The 13,838-nt window shown below is 39.8% G+C and overlaps 1 protein-coding gene across 6 annotated transcripts in view; it reads right to left on the bottom strand.

Moving 5' to 3' along the window:
• The window catches only part of CTNND2 (catenin delta 2), a 904,448-nt gene that overhangs the window by 44,252 nt on the left and 846,358 nt on the right, over window positions 1-13,838 (bottom strand). For all 6 annotated transcript variants that reach the window (XM_079145292.1, XM_079145294.1, XM_079145293.1 and 3 more), the window contains one exon: window positions 5,374-5,584. In XM_079145292.1, coding sequence (XP_079001418.1) covers window positions 5,374-5,584 — 211 coding nt within the window. The remainder of the gene's footprint in view (window positions 1-5,373; window positions 5,585-13,838) is intronic.

Raw genomic sequence — 13,838 nt, 5'->3', positions numbered from 1 at the left:
TTTTTAAAAAATGAAGCATAAGAACAGTGGCATGTAGTCAGAATGTAGACTTAGCGTTTGTCTACAAAGTGGAATAGAAAGAGAAGAAATAGTGATCAGAAAGGGCCAGCTTCAGGAGTTTCCAAGGCAGTGTTGTGTGACACCTGGGTAACAAGAGAACAGATATGCATAGTCCCACGGAGGCATGAGAGCATACACAGTGTGGACTCTACACATCTGCTGAGGCCAAGCACGAGAGACGGGCAGTGAACGTTGGTGTGTGTACACACTCACACGGACGCAGAGGAATGCATTTGTGTAAGAATCTATAAAGCCTTACATGCACTAAAAGTTCTCACATGTGAACCATAGTGCATAGGGAGAAACCAAGGTCACAGAAACATCTGGACTAGAACATCTTCACTGCCATTCAAGCCAGGCCTTTGAAATACCTGTGACAATATAACTAGATATTTTGTCTTTAGGTTCAGTGCCAATCTGCACCTCAAAATACAGACTAGATTAATTCCTGTCAATTTAATTCAACTGAATTCTTGGAAGTCACTTGGACCTGTGGTCACGGAAGCCACTGACTACTCAGGAATTCTTTACACTAACAGGTTGGCTTCATAACCAGAGCACCATTCTGTGACTGCTATTGGCACCATGAACTACCTTAGGGATCAGTTCACTTTTTCTGCAGAGGGTCAGATAGTAAATATTCTATGATCTTGGTCACAGTTACTTAACTGTCACTGGAACATGAAGAGTCATTTTTAAACAAATGGGTATGGCTGTGTTCCGATAAAATGTGATTTATCATAAACAAGAAGTTGGTAGGATTTGGTCCATGGGTTATGATCTGCGAACCCCTGGCCCATGTGGATGGGGACTCCTGGTGTTGGGCAGGATACTACCATTCATGAAGACTCCAGTGTGATAACCAGTCCTGAAACTGACTGATGTTCAGTGGCTACTGATAATATCTGAATCAGAACCAAAGAGGCCTTTGAAATAAAATGGCATTTGAAACAAAGTGGGAAGATGGTAGATGGGCCAGGTTGAGGTTGTAGTTGAGAGTCGAAATAAATAGATATTCTGAGGATATACATTTTGCAACGCAATTATGGGATGCCAAGACACAGAGGAGAAAGTGGCTGCTATTTTCCTAGGTCTTCACATTTATAATTCAGACCAACCCAGTTTGAAGTTTCTTCATCCATTCACTGAGGGGTGAGAGTAATAGTCATTGTTATGATTACTGAGGTAAAATTCAACTTTGGCCACAGTTATATGGAGGAATTAAAGAGAACAAATATAGAGTTACTATAAATTTAAATCTTTTCTATGTGAAAGAAAGATTAACTACATTAAAATAACATTTCTTTTACTGAAATAAATGGTTGCTGAAATTATTTCAAAATTTATGATAGTGTCATGCTCCAAATGTAATTTTAAATTCCTTTGACTTAAAGACAGAATTTTAGAACTTTTTATGGACACAGGTAATATAATCAATGCTGAACAAATATTAGATGCTATATTGTATTGCATTTTATTACTGTTGGCTAGATATTTGTCTGTGACAATACTCAAGCAACCCAAGAGGAAAAAATATTAAAATTCAGGTAGTAATACTATAGTTGAAACAGTTAGTATACAAAATTTCTCTGACAGTGTAATTTTTATTTCTACTTCTTCCCTAGTTATAAAATAGAAAGAGACTGTAAATGCATAATGAATAGCAGTCTTTAACTTCTTAATTAAAATGCCAATATATCATGGTGTTATAAAAACATGTGAAGGTCAAAGAAAGATTGCTTTCTTTTTTGACTTTAATTTTGATTCATTCACTAGACTGGTATCACATAAACAACTACTTGACAAACTATGAGTATTGATTGAAGGACTTGAACATTGAGTGTTTCTAATGTGACAAGTGATTATAACCAAAGCCACAATACACAGTTCTTTAGTGACAAGTAAGAGTTGAGACTGTTAATAGCTTTTCTGTCTTATGACAAAAGACAGTGACACATTCAACACTATTTCCTATGTAACTGTTAAAATCAGAAAAAAATGTGTTTTTGAAATAGACATGATAGAATGTCCATAGTGGATGTTTGAAATGACGTGAAAAGAATGTTATCAAGACTTCAAAATGGTGAGTATAAGACTCCTACAAGAGTCAATAACGATTACACAAGTCTGGACTTCACCAGAGCTGTCAAATCATGGGTGGCTAAAGATGCCAGCTGGAACAGCTCCTTGGGGCTGCTCAGAACAGTCATGCCAGCAGCAGGATCCCAGCACCCTAGTCCCATTGATTGTGCTCCCAAGATGCAGTGAGTGTTGTGGTTCCAACACACTGTGATTGTCAATTCAACAGCCTGCTTAATATCGTTGCATATTTAGGCTTGCATCTATTTAGAAATAAAACAGATGAGCACATAAAATAAAGGATCATAGCTAGGCATGCTTTTAATGTCTATGTCTTCTCATGTTATTTCAAAGGAAAATCAGATATGCACTAAACTTATTTCCGGAAGTATTTTTTTAAATTTTAAAAATTTGTTCTAATTACTTGTACATGACAGTAGAATACATTTATTCATTCTGATAAATCATACATAAATGGAGTGTAATTTCTCAATAATTTAAGGTGGACATATTTGCAAGCATTTTATAAATTACCTACTGTGAATTGATATTATTATAATTTCTAGTTATTAAATCATCACCAATTCCAAAAAATCTATTTTCTTTTTTTAAAATTTTAAAATTTTATTTTTCTAATTAGTTGTTCATGACAGTAGAATGCATTTATACATTTTGCTAGATCTTTGAGCGAAACGGACGTTATTATCTCATGTACATGTATGACTGCATGACCAATTTGATCCTGCAATATGTATACTCAGAAAAATGAGAGATTACACTCCATTTATGTATGAGCTATCAAAAAATCTATTTTCAATGAAGAGTTTTTCTTTTATTAAAATATGGCTAGGAGGTGATGGGGATGTCAATGTCTCCTGTAATGATAGAGCTGAGTGACAACTGGTGAGTTTCATGCTGCAATATGGAGCAATTCTCTTGAATTCACTCGGTTTTAAGGGCAGTGAAAAGAATAACCAAACTAAAGTGTAGTTAAGGAAATAAGGAATCCTTGTTTTAATTCCCCCAATTAATCAATATATGTATTTTAAAAGGTTAGCTACATTGAAAAATGGATGAGCTTGCCTAAGCTGGAGAAATACAACTGAAAACATGTGGGATTCAATCCAGTTCAACACCTCTTATGAAACTCACAAACCCAGGTCTTTGACATTGAAGAGAAGATCAAGGACAATGAGATGAAACAAGTGCCACAAAGAAAATTTTAGTCAAATTAAAGGACATATGTAAGACATATCAAGTGAAAATATCTCCCTCTTAATAATAATCGTTAGGACCAGATGTAACAGGTCCTTTTTTTTTTTTTTTTTGTATTGGCAACAAGGATATGCATACTGTTTGATAGATGTTTTCCTCAAATGATTTTAGTAATTTTGATGAATAGTTTTACTGACCTTAGGACTGAGTTAAGCATCCTTTCTTCGTAAGGTCCCTTCAGGGATGCCCACCGCCACAGGGAGGCTCATTGGAAGGGAAGGAGTACCACTCCCCAGCTCTCTAGTCTTAAAATTCGGAGAAAGTACTCCAATCTTTGAATGCCTCAGGGATGCAGCTAAAATGTTGTTAGAGTGTTTCTGTGGACTAAAGTTAGATTGTGTGCCTATGTGTATATGATTAAGAAGCAGTAACATACTAAACTCTCAGTGCTCCAAACCGGTGGGCACTCCAACTAGAGATCCCAAAGGTCTACTGAAGCTATGTAAAGAAAGCACTTACCTGCCTACAGAGCTTGGCATTTTGCAACATCACGAGATCTGTTGATCTACCTACCTACCTACCTGCCTACCTACCTATCAGATTACCTTGTTGTCCCTGCATGGTTGCAAGTCCAGGTATTGCTGGATCCATGTCCTTTGACTCTGTGCCCCTTCATTGCTGCACAAGTCATCATGCAGCATAGATGGAGCAAAGATAGACTGTGGTATAGCAACTCTGTCTGTCTGTTTGTCTGTCTATCCCCCTATAGTTATAATTCAAGCCAACAATCTGCACAATTATTGCACAAGTCCAATGGGCTTTCTCTATCTGATATAGGAAAGTATTCAAATTCTAATGCTGAATTGTTGATTGAGCCTATTTGGAATTCTCAAGGTGCTTACAACAGAAACACTGAAAGCTCTGTAACACATTAGTAATATCCTGAATTAAGTTAAATAATGAGCTAGAATTTCCAGAAAGTCTCCAAGTGCATTTCTCACAGTTTCTAATAATGAAAGAAAAATTGTTTAGCATTTAGATGTAAAGGAATGGGGTGGGGGTGGGGACTGAAAAGTCAAGAAGCAGACAGACCCTTAATAACAAAAGGTTTACCCTTTTAATCTTCTTTGATTACATTGAGGGACTTCCAGGAGGCAAAATTTAATTAAGGTTGGCGCAGGTTTCTGTAAAAATTGACAGCTCACGGATATACTAGCACCCTGGCTGGTGGAGATATTTTTTAGTTGCGTACACTAAGATACCCTTGGCTCTTCAATCACACTGGGAAACATTCCCATTTGTGGCGGTGCAGCTGCTTGACACCACATCTTATCTCTTTTTATTCCATTTACCTGAAAGCCCGCCCTTCTCCCACCATTTCCTCAGGCTAGGAAATTTCTACTCATCCTTTTGGGCTTATTTATCAGAAATTTCTGAAAGAATATCATACAGCTCCCCCCCTCACTTATAGATTGCACATATGGACATAATGACTTATTAAATTATGTGGTTTGTCCCAAACCACAGCCTGTAAGGAGGGGTGGGGGACTGGAACTGAGTTCACTCTGACTGTGTCATGCTTTCTTCTTCTTCCCTGACTATCCTGCATTATGAGTTGCTATGTGGAGCTGAAGGGGCACAGAGTCAAAGGCTGTGCATCTGTCAATACCTGGACTTGCAACCAAACAAGGACAATAACAAGAAGATAGCTTCACCAATCCAGGTTAAGCTGGTGTCTTTTGCAACACACTAGTATGAAGGTTGAATGTCAAGTCTACCTTACCAATATCATGGCCATTACCAAGTCACAAGTTATTTTTCAAATCCAAAGTACCAGTGAGATCAGCTTTCATGAGGAGGAGAGAAAACTGGAAACCATTTTCCATTTTCCTTTTCTTGACTATCAGAGAGAAATGCTTTTGAGTGACAATCAATAGTGCTATCCATTACCAGGTGACGACAGGCACACTTAGAACCAATTCTACCACCACGGAGGTGGGAAGTCACCAGTCAACGTACTTATCTCCTTTGCTCTTGGAGATGCCAACCAGCTTCTCGATGCCTCCTGCGTCCCGTAAGGCCTTGGCGTTCTCCATGTTCTTGGTGATCACTTCGTGCAGGGTGCAGCAGACGGCCGTCACCGTGTCGTCCGACATGGCCTTGCTCGCTGCGTTGTTGCTGTTGTTCCCTCCTGGCAGCCTGTGGACCAGGTCTCGCATGGCGTATTTGCCTTTGGAAAAAGAAGCACAGGGAGGAGTTGAGGAGAGGCTAAGCAGAGGAAGAAGGTAAAGGGAGAGATGGGTCCTGGGAGGAGAAAACAAAGAGGCAGGTAGATGCGGTACTGTGTTTCCCACCTTCGAGTGTCCTTTATCGGGTGAGTTCAAACACAGACAGAGAACACAGTGGTCCTTCCTCAGAGCCCAGGAGACATTGGTTCCCAAAGCCCTCTGCACCGCCCCCATGGCTACCAAACTCTGGATGTTCAAATATCTTCTATAAAATGGCACATGCACATTTTTCTTAATATTGTCAGTCATCTTTAGATATTTTTTAATACTTAATAAAATGTAAATGCTATGTAAATAGTTGCTATACTGTGTTGTTTAGGGAATAGTGGCATGAAAAATGTCTGTAAGTGTGCAGTGAGATGCAATATTTTTAAGTATCTCCATCTGCGCTGGTTGAACCCAAGCATGAGGAAGGCATGGGTATGGAAGGCATGGGTATGGAAGGCCAACTGTCTCCTCGTGGCCAGAGCCTGGAGTTTGGTGCTAGCTACCTCTAGGAATGAATCACTGCATGCTTCATTTTATGCCTCTAAGCTTTGGTTTACTGTTTCCATCTATAAAGGAGAATGATAATGACACCTAATTTACGAGATACTTTAAAAATTAAAAGAGTGAATGTATGGAGTGCACTTGACCCAGTGATTAACGAGGATGCAGGACTCACTAGATGTTAGCCATCACTAGGTTCCTACCTGACATATTCACAAAAGTCAAGAAAATACATGCAATTCTAACAACCCCCCAAAATACCATCACAGGAGCTATGTTGGGACCTGTACAATTGAACAGGAGTCAAACCATAAATATGTAGAGAACATGATCAAGTATGTGAGTTCTGACCCCTATAGAGCAAAAAAATGTTGGTAAACGCTACCTGACTATGTACCCAGTGCATCAGGGTAACCTTGCCTCTCTGATGGGATTTTATCGTATGGGTTCCCCCAATGTTTACTAATATAGCATGTTTTTGTTTGCACAGAAATAAAATCTAATTCTGCTTCCTTCATTCACTTTGTCGTTATTAATCTGGTTACTCCTGATGATAAGGGTACTTACAATGACATATTTATAGAGCAGTTTTAGTTTACATAGCAGTTTAGTCAAGACAATTAATTTATCCCACCTGCAGCTTCCAATTCTGTTCCCTTAATTTATTTATGGAAGTAAATGAGTGCCTGTAGCAAAGTTAGAAGTTCTTAAATTTGGGGGGTGGAATTGGCAAGTGTCCAAAGTTAGATTCCTGACTTGTCTCCTATTCCCCAATAGACATGTGTGGCTAGCTCCTCAAACCTATCTGGACTCTACCTCTAGCATATTCTCTAAATGATGTCTTCCTTTGCTGCTAAATTTTTAGTGCACAGAGCCCGAGGTTAGAAAATAGAACCCCTTGGTAATATGCAGTATCTTAATTCCAGATAGTAATAAATAAAACATAGGTCCTTGTAATTTTGGTATCTGCTCTTATCCTGTGTTTAGTTGGCTTATTTTAGCCTGGACAGAAAATGCTGATGTTTATTGAAATAGAAAAGTGTCTTCATCCACTTAATGATGGCAGAGGAAGTGGCTGACAAAAATGATTTGCCCAGAAACCCCCAAATGTGGCATATTTCTTCCCTAATGACAGCACTTGAAGTAGTCGGGAGAAGATAACTGTACACGGATAGTTCTCTGAGCAACTTGCGTTGTGTCATGGGACCAGACTAAACCCTAAGAGTTTACTTCGTAGCACTCAGCATGCTGGGGCTTCTATCAGCTCATTCAGCCTATGAGCCATGAGAAGACATGTTTGAAATCCACAAAAGTGAGAAGATGGATGTGTTCTCTTTTTCCCTCTTTTTTTTTTCTAAAGGAAAGTGATGGAGAAAGGGCATCAGAATTGCAAAATATTCAATCCTTGTGCATACGGCTACATTCACACTCAAGACTGCATGAAGACTGGCTTTGTAACCTTGGACATTGTCTGTGTTGAAAGCAGAGAAAGGATCTGGCTGCGGTGTTTCTAAGTTTGGATGGCTATTGTCCCCATTAGAATGAGCTCAGGTACACCTGAATGTGCGGTTTCAACAGGGCTTCCCAGTCCACGAGCCCAGAAGGAGACACAGGTGTCCCTGTCACATTCAGGTGGCAGGGAAAGCCAATCCCCTACCGAGCAGCGTCTTCCCTCACCTAGATGTGCAGTGCAAACGCTGTCATTGTCCATGTGCCCCACCATGTGGTCAAGATCAGGAGCCACTCACCTAAGGCACCACCACTTGACAATCGGGGAAACATACAGGGATTATTTGATTTCTAACATTCCCGATAAAGTTCACTGATGTTTTACTAGACAATGGGGATTATTCATTGAGTCTGCTTGTCCAGAGAGATACATTCTAGTTTACACTTTTTTACCATCTGAGAGAAAAATTATTCCCTGAGGAAGAAGAACTTTTTAAATTATATTAAGGGCACACTTTATTTATTTATTTCCTTGTTTATTTTTTGACCTTTGTGTATGTGCTCAAAAATGTTCTTTTCTCACATTAGAATCAAATCCTACCTTTACATGGAACTTGGGTGGCCAGGAAAGTTTTTTTTTTTTTTTTTTTTTTTCCTAATAGCTTTTTTTACTGTTTAGAAACTCTGAGGCTAATTGGAAGAAAAAAGAAGATATGAAATGCAGAATGCTTATAGCTGTAAGTGACCTTGTGCAGCAAGTTCATCACATCAGGTCAAGGAAGAGAGAATTAGATTGCACTGGGGCTGTAGGGCGGGCTGGGCCCAGGAGATGGACATTTAGGACTGTTCAGTAGGTCAGGGGGCGACAAGTTGCTATTGCACAAAAAGAATCTGGGGCATTAGGAAGGAAGGTCTCAGCGGTGTCCTGTGGAAGGTGGGAGAAGGGTATTGTCTTTTCCTTGATGATAAAGCTCTCTGGTCTGAACTTCTGCAGAAATTATCAGCCCTACAACTCAAGGGAGCTTGTCCCAGGCCCCCTCATTTCTTTTTTCCTAAACCCTGGAAAAAACTAAAAAGCTGTTCTTGCTGTCAAATAAGAATCAAGGTCCCCTTTCCTCCAACCCTCAGTTAGACTTTTGGGTCCTTAAGGTCTGAGATGTCTTCAGAGGTGAAAGGAGTTAACTCCCTCTCATGTCAATAAAGAGAATGGACCAGACCTTAATTTATACAGCTTATCATCATCAAGTTGTTGACGTTCTCTCTTTCTCCCTTTCTTTCTTTCTTTCCTTCCTTCCTTCCTTCCTTCCTTCCTTCCTTCCTTCCTTCCTTCCTTCCTTCCTTCCTTTTTTCTTTCTCTCTCATTTTTTTTTGTACTGGGGATTGAGTCCAAGGGTGCTTATCCACTGAGCCACATACCCATCCCTTTAAAAAATATTTTATTTAGAGACAGGGTCTTGTTGAGCTGCTAAGTGCTGAGGCTGGGTGTGAACTCCCCATCCTCCTGCCTCAACTTCCGGAGTTGCTGGGATTACAGGCATGTGCCATCTCACCTGGTGATTTTTTTCTTTTTAGAGAGAGAAATGAGAGTCAGGGTTCTGCCAGGGCTAAGGAAGGAGTGTCTGGGCCATTGGGTGGTGACTCTCTCTCTAGGGATCTGGACAGGGAATAGGTTGGAGGTTCTGCAGGGGCCCAGGGACATAAGAGGCATGTGCAGCTCAGCAGTGGCCCCATGGGACACTGGGACGCTGCAGATGAAGACCAGGACCTGGGAGCACAGGGCTCACCCTGGGGTAGAGCTGGCATGAGGCACAGGAAGTGTCTTAGAATGAATGGCTCAGGCACCAGCCCCTCTTCTTCTGGATTTTGTCTAACTTAAAAATAAGAAAATGATACAGATTGAAGTCACAGAATGGTTCACGCTGATGCAACTACAAGACTTCAGAATCCAGACAGTTCGGGTGTGTGACTGCGGAGAGGTGGCTACGGCAGGCTGGAAGAGAAGGGCATCCGTGCTGGAGAGCCAACTGGCTTGGAGTCCTGTGCTGAGTGGAGGTAGTGGAGGGAAGGACAACCCAGAGGTTTCTAGCTGGACAGTGAAGTGGGAAGTGAAGACCAAAGGGAGTTTTAAAGCTCAACAATAATGGACAAATTGGATTTACTTTGAGTTTTCACACAAAGGAAAATGTGTGAAATCAGATGTGCTAATTTTGGTTTGTCCCCAGCAGAATCCATATGGAGGCTTAGTTTCTACTCTCACAGTCTTGAGAGGTGATGAGACCCAAGAGTGGCACGGGGGCAGGAGAAATCCATTCTCATGAAGGATTGTTGCCATTTCTTGGGACTGAAGGAGTTCTCACTCTTGAAGAGCTGGATTAGATTCTGTAAGAGTGTGTTGTTACACAGGGAGGCCGTTCCTCGAGGTTCGCCTCTGCAGGAGTTGGCTTGCCATTCCCTCTTTCCCCACCGTCATTTGATGTAGCCCAAGGCCCTCACCAGACATAGATGCCCAGCATTGGACTTTCCAGGCTTCCAGAACTGTGAGCCAAATACACCCCCATCCTCGTAAATGACTCAGTCTCAGGTATTCTGCCATTGATACAAAACGAACCAAGACACATTATGCAGGTTACATGAGAGAACTGCTCAGCAAAATCCCACCAGAGAGACAGGTTCAAAGGACACAGAGTTTTGAGGAGGCACAGTGCACACGCTGCCCTGCCTCTGGAGTAAACATGCTTTCCACGATCCACTACCACAGAGTCACACCGTAAGAGAGGAAAGCTCTTTACTTTCTTGGATCAAAACAAAACAAAGCCCAACTCCAACACCTCCACCAGACAAGTCACTCTGTCTTGCCACAGTTACCAATGCAAGTGAATCCTCAGGTTGTTCCTTCTGCGGGACTCAGCTCTATGGAGAGGACCCACCCTGACGGGTACACAGATGTGAGATGCCTGCCGGAGGAACGGTGTGGAAAGGCCTGAGTTTCCATCAGTGATGGACCAAGTGCGGCCCTGTAATTACACAGGGAGGCTGTCTCTCGAGCTCCTTCCTACACTGATTTTGTGTTTCTTTTGATCACTGATACAGCTCTCTCTTAGCTGATCTTCCTTGTTCACTACAATAAACTTAAATGTTTCAAACTGATTAGAAAAAACACATTTTCTTAAAGATCGGGTAGAATAGACAGAAACCCAGGATCAGGAACACAACTCCTTTGCCCCTGAGTTCTCAGTGCTTCTTTGGCCTTTCTGTTTCTGGAGCTGCTAAGAGTTTTGGCTAAAATACTCAGAAGTGGTTTTTTTATTTTTTTTATTTAACTTTTTTTTTTTTTACTGTGATAAAAACACCTACCATAAAATGTACTATAGCCCCCATTTCTAAGCGATGTTAATTAAGTACATTCGTATCATTGTTCAACCACCACCATCATATCCAGAACTCTTTTTCTCTTGCAGAACTGAAACTCCATACATTAAACACCAATTTTCCTCCTGCCCTCTTTTCAGCATCTGGAAACCGCCATTCTGCTTTCTTGTCTATGAAGTTGACTACTCTAGCTGCCTTGTGGGGTGGAATCATAGAATGTTTGTCTTTTGTGAGTGGATTATTTCATTGAGCATGAAGTCCTTAAGGCTTATCCATGACGTAGCTTGTCAGAACTTGCTTTCTTCCTCATGCATTTTGCTTATCTGTTCACCTATTGATAGACAGTTTCTATTGATTGACAAGTTTCTATTGTCAATCACGTTGCTCTATTATGGTGCACAAATACCCTATTGTCAATCTCTCGGCCTTTGGATCTAAAGTTAGTCTCTTACAGACAACATGTATTAGGATCATGGTTTTGGGTCCACATGATTGATTTCTGTCTTTGGAAAGCCTAATCCAGTTGCATTTAAAGTCATTGCCAATTAGGAAGGACTTATCTTCTGTCATCTTGCTATTCTCTAAATCCCTTATTTCCTGCATTACTGTCTCTTTTGTAGATAGTTGATTTTTTTTGTAGCAAAAATTTTAATTCCCTCTTCGTTTCCTCTGTGCATGTTCTTTGTTTTCTTTGTGGTTATCATGGGAATTACTTCCAACATCCTAAAGCTATAATGCTCTAATTGGAATTTATCAAGTTAATTTCAATAACATACAAAAAACTGCCTGTTTATGGTGACATGCTATTCCCTTTCATTTACTGATGTCACAAAGTCATACCTTTGATCATTATATGTCAAAAACATAGTGATCATTGCTTTTTTTAATGCATTAGCCTCTAACATATGTAGAAAACAAAATGTGTAGCTACAAACCAAAGTCGCCATAAAATTAGCTTGTAGACTAATAATTGTTTTTTCTTAAGTTTATTAGTCTCTTTAATTATATAGAAAATAAAAAGTAAAGTTATGAACTATAAACTATTGTTACAATAATACTGGCTTTCATAATTGCCTGTCTTTACCTTTACTGAGGTCTTGAACTCCTTTTGGGATCTGAATTACTGTCTAGTGTTCTTTCATTTCAACCTGCAGGACTCCCTTTGGGGTTTCTAACAGATCGGGTCTAGTGCTAATGATCTTCCTCAGTTTTGCTTATCTGAGAATGTCTTAATTTTCCCCTCACTTCTGAGGAACATTTTTGCTGGAAATAGAATTCTGGGTTGATAAGGTATTTTTCTTTTCTTTTAGCAGGTAAATATATCAGCCTGCTGCCTTCTGACCTCCTGAGCTATCAGGGTAAATGTGCTGTTCATCTTCCTGGAGAGCTCTTCTATGAGATGAGGTGCTTCTCTTGCTGCTTTCAAGATTCTCTGTCTTCCTACAATTAGATTATGATGTGTTTTGGCAAAGTACCATATCTTATAAGGATTTCATTGAGCTTCTTAGATGTTTACATTTATGCCTTTCATTGAATTTGGTATGTTCTCATTTCCTCCAACAGTCTCTCCACCCTTTTCTCTCCTTTCTGACATTCTCAGTGTGAATGTCAGCCCTCCTGATGGGTCCTACAGATCCCTTAGGATGGGTTCCTTTCACTGGACAGACTCTGTACAGAAGAAGACACACAGGCAATTAATAAACATATGAAAAAGTGCTCAACATCTCTAGTAATTAGAGAAAAGCAAATCAAAACCACCCTAAGATTCCATCTCTCTCCAATTAGAATGGCGATTATCCACAATCCAAGCGTGGATGTGAGGGAAAAGGTACACTCATACATGGCTAGTGGATGGCAAATTGGTGCAGCCACTCTGGAAAGCAGTGTGGAGAATCCTCAGAAAACTTAGAATGGACCCACCTTTTGACCCAACTGGGTCCCACTCCTCAGTTTATACTCAAAGGACTTAAAATTAGCATACTACAGTGATACAGCCTCATCAATGTTTATAGCAGTTCAATTCACAATAGCTAGATTGCGGAACCAACTTAGAGGCCCTTCAATAGATGAATGGATAAAGAAACTGTGGTATATATACATAATAGAATATTATTCAGCCATAAAGAAGAATAATATTACGACATTTGCAGATAAATGGAAGAATATCATGCTAAGTGAAAAAAGCCAATCCCAAAAAACTAAAGGCCGAATGTTTTCCCTGATAAGTAGATAATGATATATAATAGGGGTGGGAGGGTGGGGGATTGAGAGAAGAATGGAGGAACTTTAGGTTACATAGAGGGAAATGAAAGGGAGGAGGGGCGGGGGTATGTAAAATGGTGGAATGAGACAGACATCATTACCCTATGTACACGTATGATTGCATGAATGGTATGAATATACATTGTGCACAACCATAGAAACAAAATGATGAACCCCAATTGTGTACAATGAGTCAAAATGCAGTCTGTAAAAATAAAAAAAATAATAAAAAAATCTAGATGTATTATAAAACAATTAGTTAACTAAAATGTACAGCAATCTGTGAGGGATATAAAGACTGTAACCATCTTCCTCTGGCTTTGGTTAGTTGTTTTCCAGAATAAAGTTTGAAAATTCAAAAAAAAAAATGGGTTCCTTTCCACAATCTTCTTCCTTTCTGTTCTTCAGACTCAATCATTTCAATGGTCTGACCTTCATATTTGTTGATGCTCTCTTCTGTCTGCTCAAAAGTTTCTTTGAATTCCTTTAGTTTTCCTTTTTCTCATTTTAGTTATTGTACTTCTAGTTTTTGTTTCTTTTTCAGTTTTCTTTTTATTGCTATTTCCATTTTGTTTACACATAATTTTCTTTGACTCTTTTTGGGTCTTGTTTCAATTTTCTGAGTAT

Source organism: Sciurus vulgaris, assembly GCF_902686455.1.
Source record: "Sciurus vulgaris genome assembly, chromosome: 6".
Taxonomy (NCBI): Eukaryota; Metazoa; Chordata; class Mammalia; order Rodentia; family Sciuridae; genus Sciurus; species Sciurus vulgaris.
This window is presented reverse-complemented; position numbering and strand designations above follow the sequence as displayed.